This window comes from Leopardus geoffroyi, chromosome B1 (genome assembly GCF_018350155.1).
Source record: "Leopardus geoffroyi isolate Oge1 chromosome B1, O.geoffroyi_Oge1_pat1.0, whole genome shotgun sequence".
NCBI lineage: Eukaryota > Metazoa > Chordata > Mammalia > Carnivora > Felidae > Leopardus > Leopardus geoffroyi.
This window is the reverse complement of record NC_059327.1, coordinates 147,748,470-147,775,527: the sequence shown is the minus strand read 5'-3', so window position 1 is coordinate 147,775,527 and position 27,058 is coordinate 147,748,470. Positions and strand designations below refer to the sequence as shown.

The 27,058-nt window shown below is 38.0% G+C and overlaps 1 protein-coding gene and 1 long non-coding RNA gene across 9 annotated transcripts in view; one reads left to right on the top strand and one right to left on the bottom strand.

The window, feature by feature from the left end:
* Positions 1-27,058, top strand: part of SLC4A4 (solute carrier family 4 member 4) — a 345,028-nt gene that overhangs the window by 248,093 nt on the left and 69,877 nt on the right. For all 8 annotated transcript variants that reach the window (XM_045473804.1, XM_045473800.1, XM_045473803.1 and 5 more), the window contains 2 exons: positions 10,031-10,164; positions 16,956-17,227. In XM_045473804.1, the coding sequence (XP_045329760.1) occupies positions 10,031-10,164; positions 16,956-17,227 (406 nt within the window). The remainder of the gene's footprint in view (positions 1-10,030; positions 10,165-16,955; positions 17,228-27,058) is intronic.
* LOC123595890 lies at positions 513-25,840 on the bottom strand. The gene is made up of 3 exons (XR_006711422.1): positions 25,150-25,840; positions 14,893-14,991; positions 513-653 (listed from the first exon to the last, which is right to left on the bottom strand). It is a non-coding gene; the product is annotated as an uncharacterized LOC123595890 (long non-coding RNA).

Here is a 27,058-nt window from a genome sequence, read left to right as displayed (position 1 = left end):
AACATACAGAAGTTTTGATGCTCTGAAGTAGAAATCTTGACTTGGCATCAGGACAACAAAATATTTTGTGGATTTGGTGCTAAGTCCCAGATCACTTCCCAGGCCCATGGCAGAGGTTGATTTATTCCTTTGCAAGTATTTATGGGGTGTTTACTGTGTGGCAGACACTATTTTAAGTGCTGGGGATACAGATAAGTAGCCAAAATAGATAATAATCCCCATTCTGATGGTATTTACAGTCTAGGGTGTTGATAAGGCATTATTTTTCTATGTCCCCAAGAGATACCAGTAGTGGTATATAGGGGACTATTGAGGGGGGTAAAGCCCTCTGGGTCTATTTGACCTTCTAAACACTAGATCAGAACTAAGCAGGACATTGGCACAGCCTGAAGTAATCTTCAGTTATATCACATGCCTTCATAAATGTGGCAACGGGTTATTCTCAAAAACACAAGTAGCTCAAGTGAGTCAACTGAGAATAATGTCCTTGCTTTTAAGGCAGACAGCTCAGAGATGGTTCATATAGGGTCTTTATTGTCAGGCTACAAATAGACATGGGTGCTGGTACAAACGTGTTGTGAAAACACAGATGAGTCACTGAACTGTTGTTGTTTAAGCAACTCTTCTGCCAGCTTCTGTGCAGGAGGTCTTGCCTGCTTGAAGACAAAAATTTACAGTTAAGTATTTATTTCAGAGCTGAAAAAAATATATATAAATTATAATTAATATTAATCATAATAAAATATATGTATATTTAATCCCACATACACACCTGTGTGTATACATCTATCCCCCACATCATTAGAAGCAGATCTTAGGAGCCATATATATGGATCATTTCCCATGGACCTGTGTTCAAAATAAAACAGTCGAAGCTATGATGGATCCAAGTACAATCAGTTTATTATGGCAACATCCATGACTGCATGAATCCTCCAAGCTGGGCCACATGTTTGGACCATCAGGCTGCTCTGAGAGCACTCTAAGGCTTTCAGAGGAGGTATTCATGGATTCCTTAAATGTGGCAATTAAAATTTAGCTTGGATTTCTCAAGTGACTGAACCCGCTTTGCTAAGAGTTGACCTCAGATTTATCTTGGATCTAGCCCTGGGCTTGTGCCTCTTTTCTGTTCATCTTGTTCAGCAACAAAGGACTAGAACATATGCTTTCTGAGGTCCAGGAATTGTCAACACTCTTATTATCCTTCTCAGTATGTTCCACTGTAATAATGCTCTTGTCCCCTTGCCATGCTATGAAACAAACAAAAGGTTTTCAGCCTCACCATCCTAGAAGCATGTTCTTTCCGGAACCAACTCTGTGACCATGTGTGCCAGCTCATTGCATTGTAGTTATATTCTTGGTTGCCAGGCAGGTACACTGTTCTGTTCATTTAGATACTTCTGATTAAATTGTTAAACATTGATTTAACAAATACTTATGGATAGCTTAGTCTATGGGCAAGTTACCTGTACAGGGAACACTTTCTGATGTTCTGTGACAAGTCTCTATGTCACTTAAAAGTTGTTCTTAGCTTTATGGACACAGAAAAATCTTTGAACTCAAATTGACATTGTTAATTGTGAATGACTGAGCATAGTCTAGAGTGAAGAAAGTCATTTAAATTTTTTTCCCCAGAGTAAATATAATCTTATTTTCACAAACCTTTTAGCAAAAGGATACAGTAAGAGTTTTAGAATTCTGTGAATTTTGTGGTATTTATGGAGCCTAACGGAGCACATTTTAAGGAAATTTGTCTCATAATAAGGAACATTTATAGCTGGCATCTCCAAATTTGAAGCTTTATTTAAACATACTGCTGTGCTGAGAATATTTAATCAATCTGCTGAGGTTGGAAATATATCGTTTCTTATTCACATATGATATTCCTCCATAAGATAGACACTTCTTTATGAAGGTTCTCATGTGCAGTTTATAGCAGCAAGAGTAAAGAAAATTGATAATTGCTTCATTGTAGTAAGGACTGTATAGTAATTTCAACTTATCTAAATGTTGTGCTTTGGCACCAAAATGCATTTCTTTCTCTAAGTGGAAATGCAAGGTGATATGCTCATCTGCCTGACATAGTCTTCCAGAAACATATCACAGGTTTAAAAAATTAGGTAGAGGGGCGCCTGGGTGGCTCAGTCGGTTGGGCGGCCGACTTCGGCTCAGGTCACGATCTCGCGGTCCGTGAGTTCGAGCCCCGCGTCGGTCTCTGTGCTGACAGCTCAGAGCCTGGAGCCTGTTTCAGATTCTGTGTCTCCCTCTCTCTGACCCTCCCCCGTTCATGCTCTGTCTCTCTCTGTCTCAAAAATAAATAAACGTTAAAAAAAAAATTAAAAAAAAAATTAGGTAGAGATAGTCTGTTGGCATGAGGCAGTTGGGTTGTTGTGGTTGGCAAAACTAAATGTGCATTTGGTGACAAAGTAAGGGGCTTGCATTGTTTACTTGCCTCCAGTGTGCTGGCTGTTCCTTCTCCCAGGAAGCAACTTAACTAGATCATTTGCTTCACTTCATGTACAAGTTCTGAATCAAACCTGTTTGATTAAGGTTAAGTCAAATGTAACCGAATTTTTCACTTACCCGAACATATTTGGTTGGGTTTTTTTCAATGGAAAGACCTTTGTCAACTCTGTTTTCTTGGTGATTAGAAAATGATAGTGATTTGGGCAGGCTGGCAGTCCCAAATGTTGCTACCTTCTAAAACTATTTTGTGTTTGTCTTGAAATAATTTTGAAATGGCTTTATTTTTAATAAGATATAATTATGCACTGTAGAAAACTCAAACAATACAGGACAACTACATAAAAGGTAATTTTGCCCTTAAACTCATGACTCAGAAATAGCCATTATGAGCATTTTCATAAACATCTTTCCTACATCTTGCAGTGCATGTGGAAACAGATAGATTGATGTATAAGATTTTATATAAGTGAGATCATATACCTGCTGTTTCATAACATGGCTAGTATTAAGTGGAAGTTTTTCCACTTCAATGTGGACCTTGAGCATTATTTTTAATGACTACATCTTTTATACACATGATGATACATGTCCTATAATTTACTTAATAAATCTCCTATTAGTACACTTTCAGTTTTCCCGATTTTTCTCAATTATAAACAAACTGTGGTGCCTAACTACATTTTCATTCTTTGTAATTATGTCCTTGGAGTAAAATTCCTAGCAAATGTTTGCAGGATATTTTTTTATATTTGTTTTAAATTACACTCCACAAAGGTCATCCCAGCTTTTACTTCTACCAATAATGGACAAGACTGTCCACATGCATGCACTCTTGCAAAAACAGGATTGTGTACCATATTTTCATTTTTGCCATTCAGTGGGTGGAAAAATGATAGCTCATTCTTACTCAATTCAGATTTCTTTGATTTTTAGTGAGGGCGAATATCCTTCCACATTTTTATTGGCTGTCTACACTTTGTATTTGTGTCCTTGGCATATTTTCCTTTTAGGTATTTGTTTTTTTTCTCGTTGACTCATAAGAACTCTCTTTGTGTAATAAGGATATCTACCCTTTTCTTGTCAGAAATATCCCAAATATATTTTTCCTAGATCTATCCTGTGTCTTTTCACCTTATTTATGATTTCTTTTGCTATATAGATTGTAATTTTTATGTTTTCAAAATCTTCAATCTTTTATGGTTTCTTATTTTCATTATATACTTAAAGAGGTTTCCCCACTCCAAGATTAGAAAAATATTTACCCACATATCTTAGTTCTTTTATGTTTTCATTTAAATTTTTTATCCATCTGGCATTAATTTTGTGTAAGGTTATACTGGCATTTGATGTTTGGGTACTTCAGATGATCTAGGTACCTATTCACAACTCTTCAAACAAAAAATATCGTAAAGCCTCCCCGTCTTGCCCATCCATTCTATCAGACTTGCAGTTGTGGCTCTTTGGTCAAGGTTTTGGATCATACTTTTCTTTAAGCAGAGAGCTAATTCATCTTTCAGCTTTTTCTCTTTCTTCAGTCCTGCTGGGCAGTGTAAACAGAAATCCTGTTCGTGACGACAGAGCGCTTTTAGGCAGAGTAGATGGCAATAAGGATTTGGCAGCTGTGATCTGTCAGGACAGAAATCACTGATTTATAGGCTGCAGTTACACAGGTGAAATAAAAAATGAGGGTTGGATATCCAGTCTTCTTCCCCAGTGTAGATGGATGGTCTGTGTAACCCTAACAAATGTCAGCAGGTGGTTCTTATTTTGAGAGGAAGGGAGTTTTGTTTTGAACTGGTGCACCTCAAATTTGAGCTGCATGAAAATCAACTGGGGAACTTTGAAAAAATACCAATTCCCCAGGCTTGATCTTCAGATATATTGATTTAATTGTTCAAGGTAGAGATAAGGAATCAGTATTTTTTCTTAAAAAAAAAAAAAAAAAGCTTCTCAGATAATTGTCATGTGACCTAAATTTGATTTAGAGACTTTCATCATTTCTTCACTTATTTTTAATCATGTGGCTTGGCTTTTAACTGGGGACCTGACATCAAAACTCTTGCAGATAATTCGGGTCTTGACTGCCTATTTCCAATGGATGTGTTTAAGTGGCATTAGGCTGTATCATTTTCCTTGGCTAAATTTCAGATTTGGAGACACAGCTAGAGAAATTTAATTTTATTATTCAACATTCCACACAGTTTGTATAAATTATAACCAACACAGGCTGAAATTTCTCTTCTTATGGTTAGAAACATTTCAGTTTTCTTAAAAAGCTTGAAATATAACAACGTCAGCGAATACTTTATCATTTACTACCACCAAAATATTTTACTTTCCAAGTTTTACTTGGTTGAAAATTCTCAAAGCCATAGAAAATTTTTTGTTTTCTTGGGCAGTTGTGTCACTTTTCTCCTGTTATTGCCATCCAACCCCCCTCCCCAACAGTTGTGATTATTATTCTAAATAATGAATTCCTTAATAAAAAGGACAGAAAACAAGCAGGTCATTCTTTAGTGTTACATGAAGATACTCAGTTGCAGTGAAGTCAAAATTGACAGGGTACATTTTTAATTTTTAATGTTTTGTTATCTTTTGAATGTGCTTATTTCACCTTAGCAACGGCAGGCATGATGGCCCTGGTGACCCTTGTCACAGGTAGTTCGAAGATCTCAAACGCTGGTGTTACCAATGATGGTTGATTTTTTTTTTTAAAGACTCTTGTTCTTATGGTCTGACTTCTTTTATGCTTGATCTTTCTGTTAGGGGACTTGTGCTGATTTTCTTGGCTGTTTTGCCAAACAGGGACCATCTTTGGTTTAACATCATACCCTGATGTAAGCAGAAAAGTGTTCATATGTTGTTTTGGATGTGGGTTTTGACTTCACTGCTGTAAAGTAAAACAAACTATTCTGTTGTATTATAGTTGATTCCATGCGTTTAGTAACACAAGGAATGAAAAGAAGTAATGGCTGTAGCGTGGCCCCCTAAGGCTTCTGTTGATTTAGGATTTGCTCTGAGAAATATTGGAGATCTAAAGAGGTTTTTTTGCCCCTTTTCCTCTGAGGACTAATCTTCATCTTTTCTTTTATGTCACTCCTTTCGGCTTTCTCTCCCCATCTTTTCCCTCTTTTGAAGAAAAGAGAAATAATAGAGCCAGGCTGGGAAGAAGGAGATGAGAAGTAGTGAAGGAAAGAAAACAAACATTTTATTGTATCTCCATTATTAGCTCTTTATATATTGTCTTTCTTAGTCCAATTATTCTGTGAAATAGCAATTGATTTTACAGAAGAGAGAGTTAGCATGTAGAGGATTTGGTGACTGGTGGACCTGAGATTTAACTCCGATATACTTCACTCCAAGACATGCTGTTTGCACTGAGCCACCTGGAAAAGATGTTGGAAATCAGCTAGTTCAGCTTCCCATCTTATATCTAAACAAATACATTGTGTATATGTTACTGTTTATAAAAAAGTTATCATATATCAGAGACTATACTAAACATTTTTCATGTGTTGTCTAATATGCATCCTAACTGTATAAGACATAGAGAGATTAAGTAACTTGCTTAAAGTCATTGATTAGGTAAATGGCACAGTCTAGATGTCACTTTGAGATTTTTTTGATTCCAGAGTCCATTGTTATCCTCTACCTTCTTGATGTTTCTCTTCTACATGAGGAAACTAAATTTTTTTTATTATGAAATCTATTGTAAAATTGGTTTCCATACAACACCCAGTGCTCATCCCAACAGGTGCCCTCAATACCCATCACCCACCTACCCCTCCCTCCCACCCCCCATAAACCCTCAGTTTGTTCTCAGTTTTTAGGAGTCTCTTATGTTTTGGCTCCCTCCCTCTCTAACCATTTTTTTTTCTTCCCCTCCCCCATGGTCTTCTGTTAAGTTTCTCAGGATCCACATAGGAGTGAAAACGTATGGAATCTGTCCTTCCCGAGGAAACTAAATTTGACAAAGTTTAAGTGACATTCTCAAGATCATCAGTTCTCTGATGACAGAACAAAGTCTAGACTCTAGATTTCCTGACTGCTGGTTCTTTGCTCATTCTGTTGTTCCACAGTGGGTGGTATGTGCTCAGAAATGGAGTGAAGTAAAAGCCTAACCAAAACGGAGCTGTAACATTGTGTCACCTGGTTCTTCCACACCTCAGAGCTCAGCCACATGTGTCCTCATGGACTGAATGAGAAATAATAGAGGCAGGGAGAAACTGGGGGTAGAAGTGTCTTTATGAGTTATATCTATTAAAAATATACACACCCACACGTTCTTTTCTTTCTTTATATTACTGAATCCTGAATATAACAAATCAGAAAAGGGTTTCTGATAGTTCACCTTATAAATAGCTTTAAATTCTTGTTAGTTAAACTGAAGTTATTCATTGCATGAGATTATTTTTTTACATTTCTGTATTGTCAAGACTAACAAATCAAAACGTGGTGAAAATAGTTCTTTTCTCAGAAACGCTGCAAGGATCTCTAAGTTTAAGCAAGTTTCCAGTGTAGTGTGTATAATAAATCACCTGTCTCTGTTTCAAAATTGTCAGCAACAGAATGGAAACTGTAGCACTTACCAAAGGATCAAGTACTGAAATAAAAATAATCTGCCTTTTAACAGTCACATGGTTTCCATAAATCAAAGCCATCTTCTGGGAGAAATTCCTTGTTATCTTTACTGAATGAGCAACAGCGGCTGTTGACCTTTGATAAGTGGAACCTAGGGTATGATTTGGGTATTTCTTCTTCAATTCCTTTAGTGTTTCCTGCACACCTACAGAGCACATGGAGGGATAGGGCAGAGCTTGATGAGAGGAAGAAAAATAGGAAGGCCCCCGGAGACTCTGTGCTTTGCCCTCAGAGAGATTGATAGTGATGGCAAATCAAGTAGAGAATTCCCAATCTTGCATTTCTTCTTTCTTCCTTCCTGTTTTGTCTCACGCCCAGGTGGTGCTGTATTTTGATACTGCAGTAGTAATGAGAAATATGTCCTTCTCTGTGCTTGGTAAAGAATGACACAGTATAACTCTGCCTGTCACATTCATGCAAAGGGTGGCTTGTCTTGCCACATGGGGAGCATTCCGTTCCTACCCTTTCATGTTACACACACTAAAGTCAGTCATGAAAAAGAAAGACAAATGATAAAGACATTTAAAAAAAACCCAATGTCAATGCACAGGAGGTGGAAAACTGCACTTCCGAGAAAACCCCAGCTGAAGCCAGCATACTTTGTATCCTTGCTGTGGGTGAAGTCCTGGTTGGGCAGGTACCCACACTCCAAAGACTTGTCGTGCCACATTGAACATGGTAGACTTGTTCATATCACTTAACTCTCCTGAATCTCAATACCTTCACATGTAAGAGATCAAAACTATTTGTTGGGTACAAGGGACTGTCTTTTCTGCATAAATGCAGCCTGGTTCTGCCAGCCTTGTGTGTTATTCTTCATTCTGTCTGAAAAAGGAGGTGGATACTCTGATGATGTGTGGAGTGGTTACAAAATATTGAGATGACATTCTTCAGTCATGCAGTAGAGCTCACGGCCATGGAAATAGGGTTCCCTGTCCTCCCCCCCTCCCCGCCCTGCCCGGATTTCAACCTAGATTTCTTAGAAGTTGTTCTGAGTTGTGTCAGAATATAGATACTCTCAGTGTGAGAAGCTAGTCTTATTTGTCAACCCTTGTTTTTTTGCCCTGTCCCCACCCCAGCCCCATTAATGCATGATGCTGTTTTAAAGGATTTTTAACTGTTTTCTGAATTGAATGGTACCCTTCAGAGAGGAGGATGTGCTATTGCCAGTGCCATTTTAAGCATAACATTGGTGGCTCTGACGCAGTGTAAAAAATATTTTGGATAATCATTATAATAGGGGTCTCTTAGGAAGGCTTTTGAGTGGGTATAGCACTTGATGTATTTAAGTTCTGTAAGTTGATTTTTTTTTTACTTCTGTCATTCAAACTTTTATTACTTAAAAAAAACATTTTTTTACTTGAGTGTAGTTTACATACTATTTTACGTTACTTTCGGCTGTCGAAAGAACATAGTGATTCAACTTCTCTGTGTTACGCTGTGCTCACCACGAGTTACCTACCATCTGTCACCATACAATGCTATTACAATGTCATTGACTATATTTCCTATGCTGTGCCTTATATTCCTGTGATTTATTCATTCAATGCCCGTAACTTGATTAAAGAAAAAATTCTGTGTGATCATTTTGTTATATGATGGGTGAATGAAAGTTGCTGGAGAACTTTTGGGGCAGTAGAAAGAGGTGCCTTAGGCTCACAGGCAGATAAGTTAACTTTTTATTGGTGGGGTGCAGGGAATCACTGAGGGGTATCACAGATTATCCAGAAATCTACTCTGCTCCAAACAGAGGGTGGTTTAGATTAAGAGATGGCTTGCTTTATGTAAAAACATAAATCATGCTTCTATGAACAGGTAATTTGTTACTCAGTTGAAGGGAGAGATCTTCCTGGCACCATTTTGTTTTAGTATGATTTAGTATGTTTTAGTATGATCATAGACCCTATGATTAAAGGGTCTCTTGTCACCTTTTTATATTTAAAAAGGTCACCCCTTGATATAATACTATTTCAAGTTTAGATCCTCTTGCAAATAAACATGTGCTTTTCTAACTAAAATTTGAACTATGAAAAATAGAGGAAATGGGCTAGTTTGCCATCATCTGAGGCCTTGGCCCCAAATGACATGATTAAGAAAGTTAGGGTAATCTTTTAAGTCAGTGATACTTGATGGTTCATGTTTCTTTGTTCTTGTTAGCCTAAAGGAAGACAATGGGTTGGGTTTCCAGAGTTATAAGTACAGGAAAGTGTGGCCACAAAGATTTAGTTATTCATGTTCCTACACATGTATTTCCTCTAAAATAAATTAAAGTTCTTCTATCAGTTTATATTATATACAATATATGTAATATAATATGTGTATTATATTATATATATATAAAGATTTTTTTTTAAATTTCGGAATTGGTATGTTAGAGATTGCAGGATGAAGGGAAAATAACTTTTTGTGTCTTCTTTGCTCCCCTCTCAAATCTTTCCTTTAGAAAAAATAGCCTTTGTGTTTAAAATGTAACTACTTGTAAGTACCTGCTATGCGCAGGGTGAAATCAGGCTGAAGCAAACACTGAAGTTAACCACAGAGAGAAAAGCATCACCCAAAGTACTAAATCATTTCTACCCACTTGGTGGGATTACATAATGTGATTTTCCATACAGAAGCTTCAATTAATATTTTTAGAATGGATCAGAGTCACCTTTTGCCTTCTGTAGTCAACCACCAGTCATTATAGTTACTGTAGTTTTTTGGAACAAGTCAGCCCTTCCAGTAGGGAGGAATGACTAAATCGTATGTGAAATAGATGGTGATATTCATACTGGTAAGAATCTCAATTCTTTGTGTCTATTTTCTGTGTTTGGTATGGCCTTTGTAGTAGCATATTCATGTGCTTAATTTCCCCAGTGGCATCACACCTGGGAGGAAGAAAGGTGTGTTTCTCCTAACAGCTCTCTTCTCTTTCTATCAGGGCGTGTTGGAGAGCTTCCTGGGCACAGCTGTCTCTGGGGCCATCTTTTGCCTGTTTGCCGGTCAACCACTCACGATTTTGAGCAGCACAGGACCTGTCCTTGTCTTTGAGAGGCTTCTATTCAATTTCAGCAAGTATGTGTATACATGTCTAATTATAAAGTAGGATTAATTCTAGAACACAGTCTAGATGTAGCACAGAATAGTAATTAGGTAGGTCAGAATATGGGAATTTTGAGATTTGGAGGTTGAAAGGCCCTTGGAGATTGGGTAGTCCAACACTCATTTTACATTTGATTCAGCTGAGGGCCCATATGTTGTACTATCTACTTGCCCTCATCATTATTCTCTATCCTTCTAGTCCTGCTTTGTGCCACAGGGGCTGACCCAAACACTAAGTCTCCTTTGCCCTCTGGCTTATTGTTGGGTTAGACTAGTGCACGAGTAGGACAGGAAGGGAGGGAGAGAGGTCAGGGTGTGGGTCCACCTCCCTGTACCTCACAGTCCCTGCTTTAACACTGCAGTCTGGCAGTGGCTTGTCCCCTGAGTAGAGCCTCTGTACAGTGGCTCCACTGGCCTGGCTCTACTCTCACTAGGCTCTGGTGACTCTCTTCCTTCCTTGGCCTTTTGAAGCCAGGAGGTAAAAATGGCTCCCTGATGTTTCCAGTTCCTGAGTACTTTGCCATTCTCTGTTACTCACACATCTGTAAATAGCCCATTTATTAAGTTTTCCTCACAAACCCATTTGAGAATGCCGTCTATTTCCTGTCATGATCCTGGCCGACAAGAAATGAAATGTCTTGTTCAAGGTCCCATGGCTCATTAATGAGAGACTAGTTGTTCCAGTGATCCACTGCTCCTGACCCTGATTCCAGTGTTCTTAACCAAAGATTCATTTCAAGAGCCAGCTTAGTAATAGCATTTGTTGAGTGTTGATCACATACCAAATATTATCCAAAGTGCGTTACATGTACTTCCTCATTTCATTCCTGTAGGAGTGCAATGAGGTAGGGACCATACCCTGTTTTATTATTTTTATTTTTATTTTTAAATGTTTATTTATTTTTGAAAGGGGGTGGGAAGAGAGAATCCCAAGGAAGCCCCACACTCAGTGCGGAGCCCGATGTGGGCCTTGATCTCAGGACTGTGAGATCATGACCTGAGCTGAAATCAAGAGTCTGATGCTTAACCAAATGAGCCACCCAGGCACCCCCACCCCCACCCCCATACCCTGTTTTATAGATGAGAAGACAGGCAGGGAGAGGGTAAGTGCATTGCCATAGGCCCCATTACCAGTTGTTGGTAGGACTGGGATTTGAATTCTGCTTTCTGACTCTGGATACCATGCCTCTTATGGAATTACTATACACTCCTAATGGACATAACAATTGTGATATCGTATTTTCTTTTAGAACTTGATGGATCATTTTAAGAAGGAGAAAATCAAGTTAAGCGAATTATCCAAGTGGCCACATTAGCACACAAATAAATTCAAAATCAAATTGGGTATTCTGGCCTCTTTCTAGTGAACTCGATACCTCTCAGAGAGAATTGCCTTTCCCAGCAGACCTCAATCCTTAGGCAGATTGCAGAATTTCATATTGACTTGCTGGCACTCCTTGTTGGAATTTCCATATTCTTATATTGTTATAAATTTTTAAGATTTTGTTGTTGGAAGTTTTGTTACCTACATGATACCTCATGGACTCAAGGGCTGATAGAATAGCCTTTGAAACTGTATGTTACCATCAAAAGCTATCACAAGATAGAGAAGGCGGTGAGAATTTAAAACGAGTGTTTTGAAAACTGGGCTGAGAACATCAGCAAGATCTTATGAGAATTTAAAGCAATAATGTGAGTTTTCTGTAGCTCATCACTACAAATCCCTCCTCCATCATAATTCTCAGAAGGACATTGGAAAGAATTTCTGTTCGTGTCAGTTTATAGAAAGTCAAACCATTTTTATATGTTTAAGAAAACATTGTGTGAGACAAGAAAGCTTTTGTGGAAAGATGGAACAAGCATGTACTATAAACAGGAACAAACATGTGCAACCTTTGCAGAAAGATTTATTGGATGCAATGTGATCAGAGCCTTAATATACAGAAAATGTTTGCATCCCAGTTTACTTTAGATAATTGTAGGATAGAGATTATTTCCTTTCACTAAGCAAGTTCCTTTCTCACTTTCCCTTCTGTTTCATCATAATTGGTAATGTAAACATAGTTCCAAGTGATTTGAAAACAGTTGTAAAGCAACAAGAAACATTTGAGAAACTGTGCTTTAAATTCATCACTGAGTAGCATGTGGTGCTTTAAGGCAAACCATGTCCTTTTGTTCATAATGCTGTGTCATTTGCTTCTGTTTTGTAACAACAGTGATAATATTTTGTTTAGATATAGAGTATTTGTGTAGATCACTATTTCTTAAAGTGTATTTCCTCAATGATTAGTCCCATTTAGATGTTTCATAGAAAAAAAGCTTCTGTGATCCCCATAAATCTGGCAAATGCTGTATATTTGCTTCCTCTTAGTAATTCATTTTACATTTCAGCTTACTAAGGGATCTGAGAAGTCCTTTAGTAAAGAAACTGCTTTAGTCTGTCGTGCCCAGATTTCCCCCCAAAATATTTTACTGTTTTTTTTTTTTGAAAAGTAGGTAAATCTTTGTTTTGTAGCTTCAGTGGACTCAAGCGTGACTCCACATAATCCACAGATTTCCCTCTGACGTGGAATACAGGTTTTAATGTTTGCCCTATAAACTGGAGAATCATTAAGGAAAGATGTTCTATCACCTTTTAAAATTAGTAACAGAATGACAGCTTACAACTTTCCAAATGACAATTGTAGTTTTTTCCCCCTAATTCTACAGTCTTCTTTGCACTGTTTTTACACATTGTAAACCAGTAACAGAGAATTAGATACCTTTTCTTTTTCTCACGCAAAGAATCTGAAAGGTTTTTTTTCTTAATGTTTACTTTTTGAGAGAGAGAGGGAGAAAGATAACGTGAGTGGGGAAGGGCAAAGAGAGAGGGAGACACAGTATGAAGCAGGCTCCAGGCTCTGCTCTCAGCTGTCAGCACAGAGCCTCATGTGGGGCTTGAACCCACACAATCCGTGAAATCATGTCCTGATCCAAAGTTGGATGCTTAACCGACTGAGCCACCCAGGTGCCCCTGGAAGTTTTAACACTGTGTCTAAGCCATGTAGAAACCTCTAATTAAAGTTGGATTTTAGCCTGTATAATTACATTTAGTCATTCAATAATTTTTTTCCTTCTATTCTTTGAATAATTTATTTAGAGGCCTTCAAATGATTGTTTTCTTCTATTATGTTGTTGGATTTATTCATGTAGTTTAGGGAGTTTACATTTGTCAGTGACTTGAACATTAATTTCTGTAGCATGCCTCTGATGAGTTCTTCTGTTTGTCTGTACCTTGGTTTTATGCTACTCAGAAACTGTAAGTCAAAATATGTAGGAACACTGTGATATCATAAGGATATGAACCCATTTTCTCATTTGAATTCACCATAGTTTCTTTTGTCTCTACTATCATTTACTGTTACTTTTTATAACTTAATTGCTATTTAAACTTGGCACTAAAGGGACTGATAGTCTTATTGGATGTAATATTGCCACTTTATTGTAGTCATTACTGTTGATCAACTTGTTTTAAAAAGTTTCTCATCTCTTATTCCTCTTTCTTCTTGCTGCTGTAAACATATCACTTTTATAATGAAGTGCCATCGGTTTTAGTGATTTTATTTGGGTTACTCTTATAGAGCTACTCTGGGAATATTTAAGTATTTTAGAGCAGCTATTTTGGTGTATTGTTTAGATCCTAAGATTTAAGTTTATATAGGCATTTTTTCCCTTTGCACTCAAACTGAGTGTTCCTAACCATTAGCTGGTTATTGGATTTGTTTCTCATCTTGTCCTATAAACATCAATTCTCTAAACAACCATTAGCATTCTTAGGACAAATCAAGACTGCCCTGTCATCTTGTTAGGGAAACAAAACTAAGTAATTGTTTAAAACTTTTTATTTTAAGAAAAAAGTTTGTTGGCTCAGAAGTAATAAAACTGTTTCTTAGCCCTGACTCCAAGACTTGATTCATTGTGTGATAATGTAAATTATCTCAGGTTCCTAGAATTTAGCTTTTCTATAGTCTACTTATCTCACAGAGACAAGCATAGGATTAAGCAGTGGGATTGTAGATCTAAAGAGAACTATAAAGGAATGCAAAAGATGTCCTCAGGAAGATTCCAGGATTGGGGCGCCTGGGTAGCTCAGTCGGTTGAGCCACTGACTTCAGCTCAGGTTATGATCTCATGGTTTGCGGGTTCAACCCCACGTCAGGCTCTGTGCTGACAGCTCAGAGCCTGGAGCCTACTTCGGATTCTGTGTCTCCCTCTCTTTCTGCCCTCCCTTGCTTGCACTCTGTTTCTCTCAAAAATAAACATGAAAAAAAATTGAAAAAAAGAGAAAGATTCCAGGAAATCCGTAGGAGATAACTTTCTGCCCAAGTGTTAATAATCTCCTGCTTTGGTAATATATTCCAATTTAGGTGATTTGGTGAAAAGAAGGAAAAAAAGGACAGTGATTTTAAGGTCCACCCTAAATACAACTCAGGGGAATGATGGTGAAATTTTTAAAGGACCAGTCCAAGAATGCAGAGGTTTGGTTTCTGGTCCAGCTCTGCCGTTAAAACCTTGGCATTGGATAAATGACTTAACTTCCATTGGCCTTGGAGTTCTTATCTATAAAATGAGACATATTTGACTAACTGGTATCTATATTAAGATTCTCCAGAGAAACGAGACCAATATAATAAAGAGATTTATTATAAGGAATTGACTCACATGATTATAGAGACTAGCAAGTCCGAAATCTGTAGGTTGGGCCAACAGGCTGGAGACCCAGGAGAGCTGATGTTCCAGTTCACATTCAAAGGCTGTCTGCTGTAGAAACAGAAAAGGCCATGTTCCATATCAAGTCCAAAGGCAATCTTCTGGAGAATTTTTTCTTGCCTGGGGTTGGCAGGTATTTTGCTGTGTTCAGTTGAAGGATTTGATTAGATGAATTTCACCCACGTTATGGAAAGCAGTCTGCTTTACCCAAAGCCTACCAATTTAAATGTTAATTTCATCAAACCCATCCTTATAGAGATACCAAGAATAACATTTGGCCAAATATCTGGGTACCACATGATCCAGCCAAGTTGATGCATAAAATTAACCATCACAGTATCTAAGGAACTTTTAATTCTAATATTCCATAAAATTTTCACTCAGGATCTCCTGGCTGTCTGTGAGAATACTTAGGTCATGGCAGTAACTGTCTCAAGTCCAAAGCCATAGGCATGCCTTAATTCATCTAGCAAGTTCTCATTGGAAACATTTAATATGCCAACGATTGTTAGAGAATTTGAATTTTATTCTATGAACAGTGTGAAGCCATCAAAAGGTTTTGAAAGGGGGTAGGGAGGATCTGATTTACATCTAAAAAGATCATTTTGGCTATAGTGTGGAAAATGGCTTTGAGCAGGGCAAACATGGATATCAGTAAGGACGTAAAATCAAGCAAAGACTTCCTGGTGGCCCAAACTGGATTGGTCGTGGTGAAGGTGTTGATACCATACCTTCAGGAATATATTAAAATACATCACTATAAAAGATACTTGTTTAAAATCAAAGCTGTAGAGCATCAAGTATGCATGATCCTTGATTTATTTCTTTTTCTCATAGAAGAAATATGATGACTACTGTTTGCTTTTTCATCATAAATGATGAGAAAAAGGGGCTGCCGGGTGGTTCAGTGGGCTGAGCATCTGGCTTTGGCCCGGGTTATGAACTCATAGTTTGTGAGTTCAAGTCCTACATCAGGCTCTGGGCTGACGGCTCAGTGCCTGGAGCCTGCTTCAGATTCTGTGTCTCCCTCTCTCTCTCTGTCCCTCCCCTACTGTGCTCTCTGTCTCTCTCTCAAAAGCAAATAAGTAAACATTAAAAAAAATTTAAATGATAAGAAAAATACTATAATCTTCACATAATTTTAAAAGAATCAATATGAAATGGTAAAATGTCAACACTTGGCCCATATTTTCCTAAATGTGAGCTAATTTACTTAAAAGGAATGGAAAGGGCTTTGAAAAACAATGGCCTCCTTTGATGGAGGCAGCCTAATCTAAGACTACTGTGGGACAGGAACAGACCAAAAACAAGGTGGTCACAAGATGCTTCACACACCACTTAAGCAGAAGGATACCATGTCTATGGACAAGCTTCACAAGAAGGATACCATGTCTGTGGTTGCATCTGGCTATGACACAGCAAGAGAGCCTTTCTTGATCTGAGTACAGTGTAATTATCCTATTTATCCTTAAATACCTGGAGTTTTTCCTACAGCCCCCAGCCAGAATTAGTTATTCCTCTGTGACACTCTGTGGGAACCTTTAGATATCACTTAGTATTTTCTGGTGTGATTATGTTTATCAGTTTGTCTCCCTCAGTAGATTGCGATGATGTGGGAACAGAGAATATATTTATCTTAGTGTCTTCATTAACCAGCGAAGCTCACAAACATTTATTGAGTGCATACTGGGTACCAATGTGACGCTTTCAAATTGTTTATTTTCTAAACTCCATGAAGGCGGAGTTTGAATGATAAAATTGAGTTATTTACCTGCAAATGGTATGACTGCTTTTGATGTGCCATTCTTAAACTTTCAGGGTTATTTCTTTAATAATATCACGAGACCAATTCCTTAGACTTGGTATTTTCTGGATAAAATCAAGAATGAGATTTATATTTAGTGGCTAAAAGTGATCCTGTATTTTTTACAATCATTCTGCCGTCATTGGGTAGTTTTATATTACTCTTTGTATTCCATGGAGGAGTCTAAAATACCTTTCTTTCTTCTTTCCAGGGATCATAATTTTGACTATCTGGAGTTTCGCCTTTGGATTGGCTTGTGGTCAGCCTTCTTGTGTCTCATTTTGGTAGCCACAGATGCCAGCTTCTTGGTTCAGTACTTCACTCGCTTCACAGAAGAGGGCTTCTCTTCTCTGATTAGCTTCATCTTTATCTACGATGCTTTCAAGAAGATGATCAAGCTAGCTGACTACTACCCCATCAACTCCAACTTCAAAGTGGGCTACAATACTCACTTTTCCTGTGCCTGTGTGCCTCCTGACCCAGGTGAGGACACCATGCTTCATGTTGGTGCTTACCCTGTGTTTGGAGGAAGGTGTAGGCTCCATGCATGCAAGCTTTCAGCATGGTATCATGATCATCAGTAAAAGGTTTTATTTTATTTTCTCTGAGAAACCATCCTGCCAGATTTGAAGTTTTATTACCTAAGGTATCTTAGCCACAAGATTCAATCAGGAAGAGAAACCAGGAGCTCTGAAATGAACTCAACTTTGAAATTAGCTCAAACTGCAGTATTTGCAAGGAAATTTAGTGTACATTATTCTTCATCTTATCTGATAGTTGAGGAAACCAGATACAAATATTAACATATAAGGGCCAGACAAACCCAGTCCTCTGAACTTCTGTCCCGTATTTTTCTGTTTTCTTATTGCTCTAGGAATCTCTTCCTGAAGTAAACTCTAAATAGATTATTTTGAGCTTATAGAAGAAACAAGATACTATTGACTTTATAGAATTTGAAGCATGAAATTGAAAAAGAAGTTCAGATTGTAGTCTCTTAGCGGTAAAGAGGAGCCTTATAGTTCATCTGTGCTAGACCATGTAAGTAAGAAAGGAAAAGAAGAGATAAGAGAAAGAAAAGAAGGAATGTTATGCTCTCAGGGAAGATTTATATTCTAGAATTAGGAAAGATATAAAAGTAAAAAGTAAGTTCTGGGTAAGGAATATGATTCTATACACCCTAGCACTCTAGTATCCCTCTAGCCAAACCTGGGTCAGCACCAGGACTTTTTCCCAAAAGGTGCTCAACTTGGTCTTTGGATTTTTTTTAGGGTAATTCATCATTTCATGATATGGAAGGCATTTGGAAGAAAGGATTCACTTTGGGGAAAGTTGTTTTATATCTGTAGAAGTTTGTGTCAGATAATTAAATGGTAATAGTGTTAGTTATCCCAGGTCATGCAATTAGCTACAAGTTATTGTCCCTTAAAATAAAAACTGATACACATTCCATGAAGGTCTTGTAGCACCAGGAGTACAATAGCGTATGGGGGACCGTGTACACCTGAGCAGAGATGTAGGGCACATTCATGCAATATGCACCTTTACGTATAGATTCTGCAGGAAAACCTCTTCATGTTTACAGTAAGACAGACGTGGGTGTATCGTAGACTAGAATGCAGACAAAATGATTATGAGTTTAAAAACAGAACAAAGAATTTGAATGCTGATGGCAAGCTGTGTTAGATTGCCCTCAGATATTTTGGTGCTGTATTTGCAATCTTCTCTGCCACTTGGGTGGAGAAGCCTTAGAAGACCTGTATGCATCTTGAGTGACGAGTGACAAGAGAACAGTATCTCCCTAAAGTTGGGTTGGTCAGTAACACTGATAAAAAGATAGGTCATTGTTGGGCTTTGCACTCACAGATTCTTTTGTCTTATTTAAGGACAATCAACACACATTGACATAAAGCGCATGCTTAAAAGCAGGAGTGCTGATTCATAAGGGCACTTGAACCCAATGTTTATAGCAGCACTTTCAACAATAGCCAAACTATGGAAAGAGCCTAAATGTCCATCAACTGATGAATGGATAAAGAAATTATGGTTTATATACACAATGGAATACTATGTGGCAATGAGAAAGAATGAAATATGGCCTTTTGTAGCAATGTGGTTGGAACTGGAGAGGGTTATGCTAAGTGAAATAAGTCATATAGAGAAAGACAGATACCATATGTTTTCACTCTTATGTGGATCCTGAGAAACTTAACAGAAGACCATGGGGTAGGGGAAGAAAAAAAAAAGAGGAGGGAGCCAAAGCATAAGAGACTCTTAAAACTTAAAAACTGAGAACAAACTGAGGGTTGATGGGGAGTGGGAAGGAGGGGAGGGTGGGTGATGGGTATTGAGGAGGGTACCTTTTGAGATGAGCACTGGGTGTTGTATGGAAACCAGTTTGACAATAAATTTCATATTAAATAAAAAAGCAAAGTGGAGACAGGTATGAAGTGAAAATGTAGGCAACATGAATGACATATAATCACAAAAGCTTTTTATTATTAAAATGTGTACTGATGACAAATATTTCATAACTTAAAAACTGCTTAGAGAGGGGCGCCTGGGTGGCGCAGTCGGTTAAGCGTCCGACTTCAGCCAGGTCACGATCTCGCGGTCCGTGAGTTCGAGCCCCGCGTCGGGCTCTGGGCTCATGGCTCAGAGCCTGGAGCCTGTTTCCGATTCTGTGTCTCCCTCTCTCTCTGCCCCTCCCCCGTTCATGCTCTGTCTCACTCTGTCCCAAAAATAAATAAACGTTGAAAAAAAAAAAAAAAAAAAAACTGCTTAGAGAAGAGTAGGCACTCAATACATGATAGATACTATTTTTAGGATCAATTAAATATGCTTGAAACACAGATGTTACCATTACACAATCATATAGAACTTTTCCTAAATAAGAGGAGAGTAACCATCCATTGTGTACTTTCAGGGGAAGTCCAGACTATGCACATTCAAACTATTGGCTCACAGACAAACTTAATTGTGGGATTTTGAACTTTCCGTTTCATTTATTTCTACCTTTATGTATTTATATGTCACTATTTCTTTATGAAAAAAGTGTGTAATCTGACTTCATAGGCGAGTCTAAGTAGTCATACAGTAAATTTTTTAAAGAGAAAAAAATACTCCTCACTTTTTTGAGGTTTGAGGTATTCATAAAGCCAGATGAGGGCTTTGTCAGCACACCTGTCACATAGAAGGTCTACTTACCTGAGGCTAATGGAAACTGGGGCTCGTTGTTTTAATTGGATGCTGGCAGAGATCATAATATAGAGCCAAGGAAGACATATTTGAACGTTTTAATTGTCAAAAATACATGAAGATTTTATGTGTAACTTTTCTTCCTAGAAGGACCATTGTTTTCTAGAAAATGTCGTTGTGAAGCTTGAAACCTGCATAGTAAGTAGTCACTGAAGTGGAGATAGATGGCTTTTCCTTTGACCTGTTTTCCCCAGCTTGTATTGGAAGTCTGTCTTACAGAGTGAGGAGTTGTCTTGGAAGGACTCTGGCAATCTCTACTACCTCCAAGTGGGACCAGTAGTGAAGTGTAGCAGGGCTTTGAAGTCAGAAAATCTAGTATTTAAGCCCCGCTTGGCTAATACTCTATGTGCGACTTCAGGCAAGTTCCTTTTCCCCGGGTGCCTCGCCTTACCTTCCTCATTGGTACAAAGGGGTTAATAACTGCACCTACCTTATAGAATTGTTATATTGTGTGGAAAAACTGAGGTATTTTCTAGTACAGACAAAGTACTTAGGACGGTTTCTGGTATGTAATGACTAATTGCTAACTGACACTGTTACTGCGGTTATTATTATTAAAATTTAAGGTTAGTAAGTACGAATGATGGAAAAACAAACCAGTCTTCATCATGCCCCCTTCTGAGCAAACAGTATTGGGCAGTTGGCTAATTTTATGACAAGACTGTTGGTCGCACCCCATATTTTTAGAGTTGTCCAGGTGAAAGGTACTCATGAAGGATATGAACATGAATGGGAGTGATTTCCTTAAACTATGGAAATAAAATGTCTGTGGTTGGGAAAAAAGGCAAGTGGATATCTCCACTTTCATGATAAACCCTTAAGATTAGTGATTGTGTGTTTCTCTCCTCAAGATCTTAATACTTTTTGAAAGAAAACTATATACCACCATCAATTTAGTACTTCATGATAGCAAGTTGAAAAATGATAGTTATAGAATAATACAGTTGCATGTACAGCTAGAGTAAGTATTCTAAAAACAACAAAAGCCTGGCCTTTCATCGCAACATGCACTCCTAGTAAAAGAATTTAGTCAATGAGTCAATAATATTTAAACTGGCGGATTACTTGTTTTTCAACACTGGGACGTGTGTAACAGTGAACCAGCAACTACACAGATGGAGACATAGGCCTGCAAACTGAGAAGTGATTGTACAGGAAAGGAAATAGGGGTCACTTAATCACTATGAAAACTTGATTCACAGCTACAAGAAGACTGTGAGTTTTTTGTGCTTTGTGAAGACAACTCTTCCTCCTCTTTTCCTTCCTTCGTCTGTCCTGTTCTCACTTGCTTCCATAAATCTTCATCACTTCCTGAGTTTTCTTTTCTTCATGCATCTTTCTTTCCCTTCCTTTCATCCCATCTATTGCTCAGGGACCAAAGTCATACTGAAGAACTAAGGAAGCCCAGTTGCAAGCACTAAAAGGAAAATTAGCCGTGTGGATTGACAAAGCAGTCAGGGTCAATACATGGTTTTTGTGCTAAAATTTCTCTTTCTTAGAAATAGAGTCACTATTAATTGATGGAGAGGTAATAGAGGTTATATCCCCACTGTGCCTTGATGTTTACATAGCAGAGATGTATAAGAAAGATGACTCAGTTCAGAAGCCAACAGTGCAAACTAAAAAATGTCCAATTAAAGGACAGTCCACAATATTACATTTCATCACCAACATCCCAATTGGGGAAACTATTAGCGTGATAAAGTGTGAACAATATGTGCTTTGGAGTAAAGGAAAGTGACCATGATTTAGGTCTAACCAACAGTGTGACCATGGACTAGGCTAATTACCTAATTTCTTTGTTTTTCTTAACCTGTGAGCTGGGTTAATAATTGTACCTACTCTTAGAAGTTACCATATGGGTTGAATGAAATAGTGTATATAACGTTTGCCACCTAATAGACACTGAGTAAAAATTTGTTCTTATTCTTATTTCTCCTTTTTCCACAAAAGATGCCCCAGCCAGTTTAATCTTTTAGTTGTATTCTTTTAAAGGGGTTCAAACATTTAATTTTCCCTGAAATTTTCCTAATGGAATATACTAACTAGGTTCTTACTAGAAGCCTCCCCCCCCCCCCCAACCACAAGTTAACAATTAATGTGCTGTTGTAGATAAATATGAAACATTGGAGCCATATTTAAAGAAAAAAGTGTTAAGGAGTTCAGTACGTAGTAGTTAGATCATTTAATATTATTCCATTGAATCTCAAGTCTACAAAAGTGTTATACACTATATATAATGTGGAAGAAAGCTAGAAAGTCCTTTCCCCTTCCCTGAGGGGAAATGTTTATTTCTTTTAAGTTGGTCTGATTCACTCAAAAACAAATGACAGAATTTTGTAAATAAGGAATAAGATATGATCTTTCTTCTTTCTTTTCCCCCCTCTCCTCTCCCTCCTTCTCTTGCCCTTTTATTCCTTTCCTTTCTACTATCAACAAAAATTTATAGAGGGTCTTTTTCATTGCTTTTTAAGAATTGTGCTACTTCAGTGAACTAGACTACACACACACACACACACACTCCACATACACCTATACACTACACCACACACACACACAACCCTATATACCACAATGCACACACCTATACACCATACCACACACACCTACATACTACACACATACACACCATACCACATACACCTGTACACTATACCACACACACACACACACCACACACACACACACACACACACACACACACACCTATACATCATACCACATGCATCTATACACCACACACTTGCACTTACATATACACCTCTACACAACAGTGCACACACACACCACACTGCACACCGCCATACCACACACACATCTATATACCATACACATACACACATCACACACACCTGTACATCACACCACACACACACACACACCCCACATATACGCTGTGCACACACATACACACAAATATACTCACATTGCTTTTTATAAAATGTGTTGTTTTAAAATGTGTTGTTTAAATGTAGAAAATAGTGTTAATTACTTTTTGACTGAATGAGGCCAGATTTTCATTTGACCTACACTTTAGAAATACATTTCCACTTAAGTACCTGTGTTCATTTGCCTGATGTGTCAAGGTTGCAATGAGTGTGCACTCAAGGGCATATTAATATTTTAGAAAGGGTCAAAATAAATTTTCTAACCAGGTGTGGTTTTATACCTGGAGGGGAAAGAGGCCTTGCTAAAAATGATAAACAAATTAGAGAAGAAAGAAAAACTGCCTCAAGGGAGTAGATTCTATACTTTATTGTTAACAGAAGGGATATATTTTATTGATTCATTGTTGACTGTTCCAGGGAGAACATGCTTAATAATGGATGAATGATTAAGAGGGATACTTTCTCAAGTACTGAGACATCATGGTCTATAGTATCTCTAAGTAAAAGATGGCTTTTTCCCTGAGTGAAACTCTAAGACCAAGTGATTGAAAGTATCCATGGCTTCCATTTCCTTTTTTTTTTTTTTTAGAATTATTTATTTATTTTGAGAGAGACAGAGACAGGGCAAGCGGGGGAGGGACAGAGAGAGAGGGAGAGAGTGAATCCCAAGCAGGGTCTACACTGTCAGTGCAGACCCTGATGCAGGACTTGAACTCACAAAACTGTGAGATCATGACCTGAGCTGAAACCAAGAGTCAGATGCTTAGTCAACTGAGCCAGGTACCCCTGGCTTCCATTTCTACACCTTTGTTTTATTCACAGCATGAGGAGGCCTCCAAATGATCTAAAATGGTCGTCACTAGAGTAGAATTTCATTATCATTCCTTTCTATATTATTTTTCTATTATCTTAATAAATGCTATGCACCAAGATGTTACAACCATTAAAAGGAACTGCTCGATTGTGTCTCCTGTGGTCCCATATTATAATCGATATGCGTTTTGTAATTAGAAAGCCCATTAAAAGAAAATTAGGAAATAAAAGATAATCCTAATTTATCTTCCATGACCTGCATCATATTCTATGCAATTTTATTTTTATTATGTATCATTCCCTCTTTGGATTATAAAGTAGGTTTAAATCATAGACTAATGGTTAAACAGGAAGTACTAGGCCTTCTGGTATAGAATGATTCAGGCTTTGCATTTGCAAGGATACTTTACCAGCACAGCTGATGTTTTATCATTTATGGTACTATGATCTTTTGAGAAAACCATAGAAATTTGAAGCATCCATCATTTTAGCTTCCTTTTACTCTCCTAGCCTAGTATTTTAGCAGTTTCTGTGAAACACTTGCAGGACTCAAGAGGGGAAACAATGAATTTGGATAATCACCAGATCTGTATAATTCGCTAGCTGTGGGTTCCAAGAAACACACATTTGGAAACATAGCCTGTAGTAATGTGTATACACATCTGAAATGTAGTGATGAGTGGGTATGGAATAGAAATTTTTTTGTGTGTGAAAATAGTGACTAAATATGTCCCACTTAATAGTAGCTCAGCCCTTTAACTTCCAACGTGGTATCATAGGTGAATGTGTGAAAAAGTGTCCACAGATTGGAGTGTGTCATAACTTGAACTTGTCTAGTTACAGTGAAAACCTAAAGCATGAGGCTTGGCAAAAATACTTAGGAAAATGAAGAGTATAATAACAAAACATGAAGAAAACTTTCTATTTGTTTTAAGGCTCAAGGCTGGGATGGTGGCAGGTAATTTCCCTAAGAGCTATTTCTCCCAAAGTTTTCCTCATTCACCTTGTCATCCTTCCAAAAGCCATTTTTGCCCTTTTATTGATATAGACATTTAAAGCATAAATATTTGATTTTATTAAGAGGTGTTCATGTGCTAAAATTACCCAGGATCCTTAAAGAAGCCTGACATGACCATGCAGGCAAGAAGCTTATTCAGTTTTATTCTATGTCTGTTTTCTAGTTACTCAGTTTCCTCAAGATGTTGCTTGAGTAGAATGAATAAAACATTAAAATTTCATTATTATAGAGAATACTCTTACATGTTTTCTTGCTGAGAGCAAGCTAACCAGTTCTACACTAATCCTAAGAAGCTATGTTGAGGGTGTAGATTCAGATTTGGCTAATATTTATTAAGCACCATCCAAGTGCCATACATTTTACTAAGGATTTTAATAAACTGTATTTCAGTATCTGTTATTATAGTATATATGTATTCAGTCATCACAAACCTTGTGAGGTAGCAGACTTTTTTCCAGGGGTGAAATTTTGCTTTCTTCAGGTCATAAAGCTGATAGTCTCCTTAGTAACCATCTATTTCAGCTTTACCTGCTATTGTGCTAACAGTTTTTCCTACATTGTCTTATTTAATCTGCACGGTAACCTTATGAGATAAATGGTTTCAAATCCACCTCCACAAATGAGAGGCCTGTGGTCAAGAGAGTGAGGTGACTTCTTAAGATTATGCGGTGAGGTGGTTTGGGGACAGTTTGTTCCAGAATGTGGTGGAGCCAGAGTTCTAGGCCAGTTTTCTTAGCATTCCTTTCTCTTAACTTGTGATGTGGTGGTGCATGAAGGCAGACAGATCTTTTGAGCCTTGGTGGTTATTTCTTACTCATAGTTTACTGTGTAGCCTTTGTATATATTCCTGATGTGAAGCAGAGGAGTCATGGGGTAGTTCCTGGGGCGAGGTACTGGAGGATAAAGAAGGACAACCTTACAGGTGCAATTGAAATTTCTTAATGCAGGAGGTATACTAACACTGACATGTGGATGTCACCTTTTTTTCCTGCTTGTATCCTGTAGCCTGATCTTTCCGTAGACCTGTCATTAAACATACAGGGGGAAAAAAAAAGCCAGCTTAAGATGGAACACTCACAGGCACATTTTTAAATGTCTATTACTAATGATGTTCATTTCCCCTGTTCCAGAGGATCAGCTAGAATTTGATACACAGGAAGAAGGATCAAGAAGTGAAAATCCAAGGAACATAAAACGACCAACCTGTGAAAACTCCCTGAAACCAAGTGTGGGACACAGACTGTCCCAGTGACAATTGGCTAATTCTAACTTAGCCAGATTCCTAGGGCAAAGAGTTTCTTTGCTGCATAAGCCATGGTGCTGAGCAAATAGTGAAGACAGACAAAGTGCAGTGTGTTTATGATTTTCGATTTGACCTTTTCAGAATCCTGATTAAGGATATTAAGAATTCTATATGCATGGATCATTCTGCACTTGGTTGCCAAAATACTTGTATTGTATGTATCTTGATCCAAATGGTGAACAGTGGCTCTCACAGAAGCCAACTGAAATTGATCATTCTCTCCTCTGTGAGCTTAAAGAAATTTACTTTTAGTCTTATGTATGGACTCTCCTATATTCTGTTAACATGTATTTTTGGAAATGCTTGTTTACATATTTATTTTGAAGTCCTTTTCTTGAAGCAGCTACCTACTAAAATAAGTTGGAAAGGTGTATACTTTTTATTGTCCTTTTGATAGTAGTCTCTGGGACTTTGAGAGGCATGCTTTAATAGCTTGTCTCAGAGGAAAACTGAAAAGATAAAAGGAATTTAGTTGAGCAGAATCGATGTGTATCTAGAACTTGAAAGTAGTCCCTAGAAGTTCAGATTGGAATCCTGGTTTAGTTCACTGGTGGTCTTTATTATGTCATTCATCTCACAAAAAAGGAGGATATCTTGGATATCTTTCTCCCTCACTCTTACTCCTTGTTTTTATGTGGAAAAGTCTGTTGTACAAAGACCTTCACTCTCTTATGACAGGAAGCTCATAAAATTGCATCAAAGAATCTTGCTCAGGAAGAGGAGTTTCCCAGACACCATCTAAATAATGCCTGTGATTTCACAGACTGCTTTCTTCCGAACACTCAGACCAGTCAGACATTTCGGGGTGTGGGGGTGGGGGCGGTTGAAATTCACATCATTTGGGGCGCCTGGGTGGCGCAGTCGGTTAAGTGTCCGACTTCAGCCAGGTCACGATCTCGCGGTCTGTGAGTTCGAGCCCCGCGTCAGGCTCTGGGCTGATGGCTCAGAGCCTGGAGCCTGTTTCCGGTTCTGGTCTCCCTCCCTCTCTGCCCCTCCCCCGTTCATGCTCTGTCTCTCTCTGTCCCAAAAATAAATAA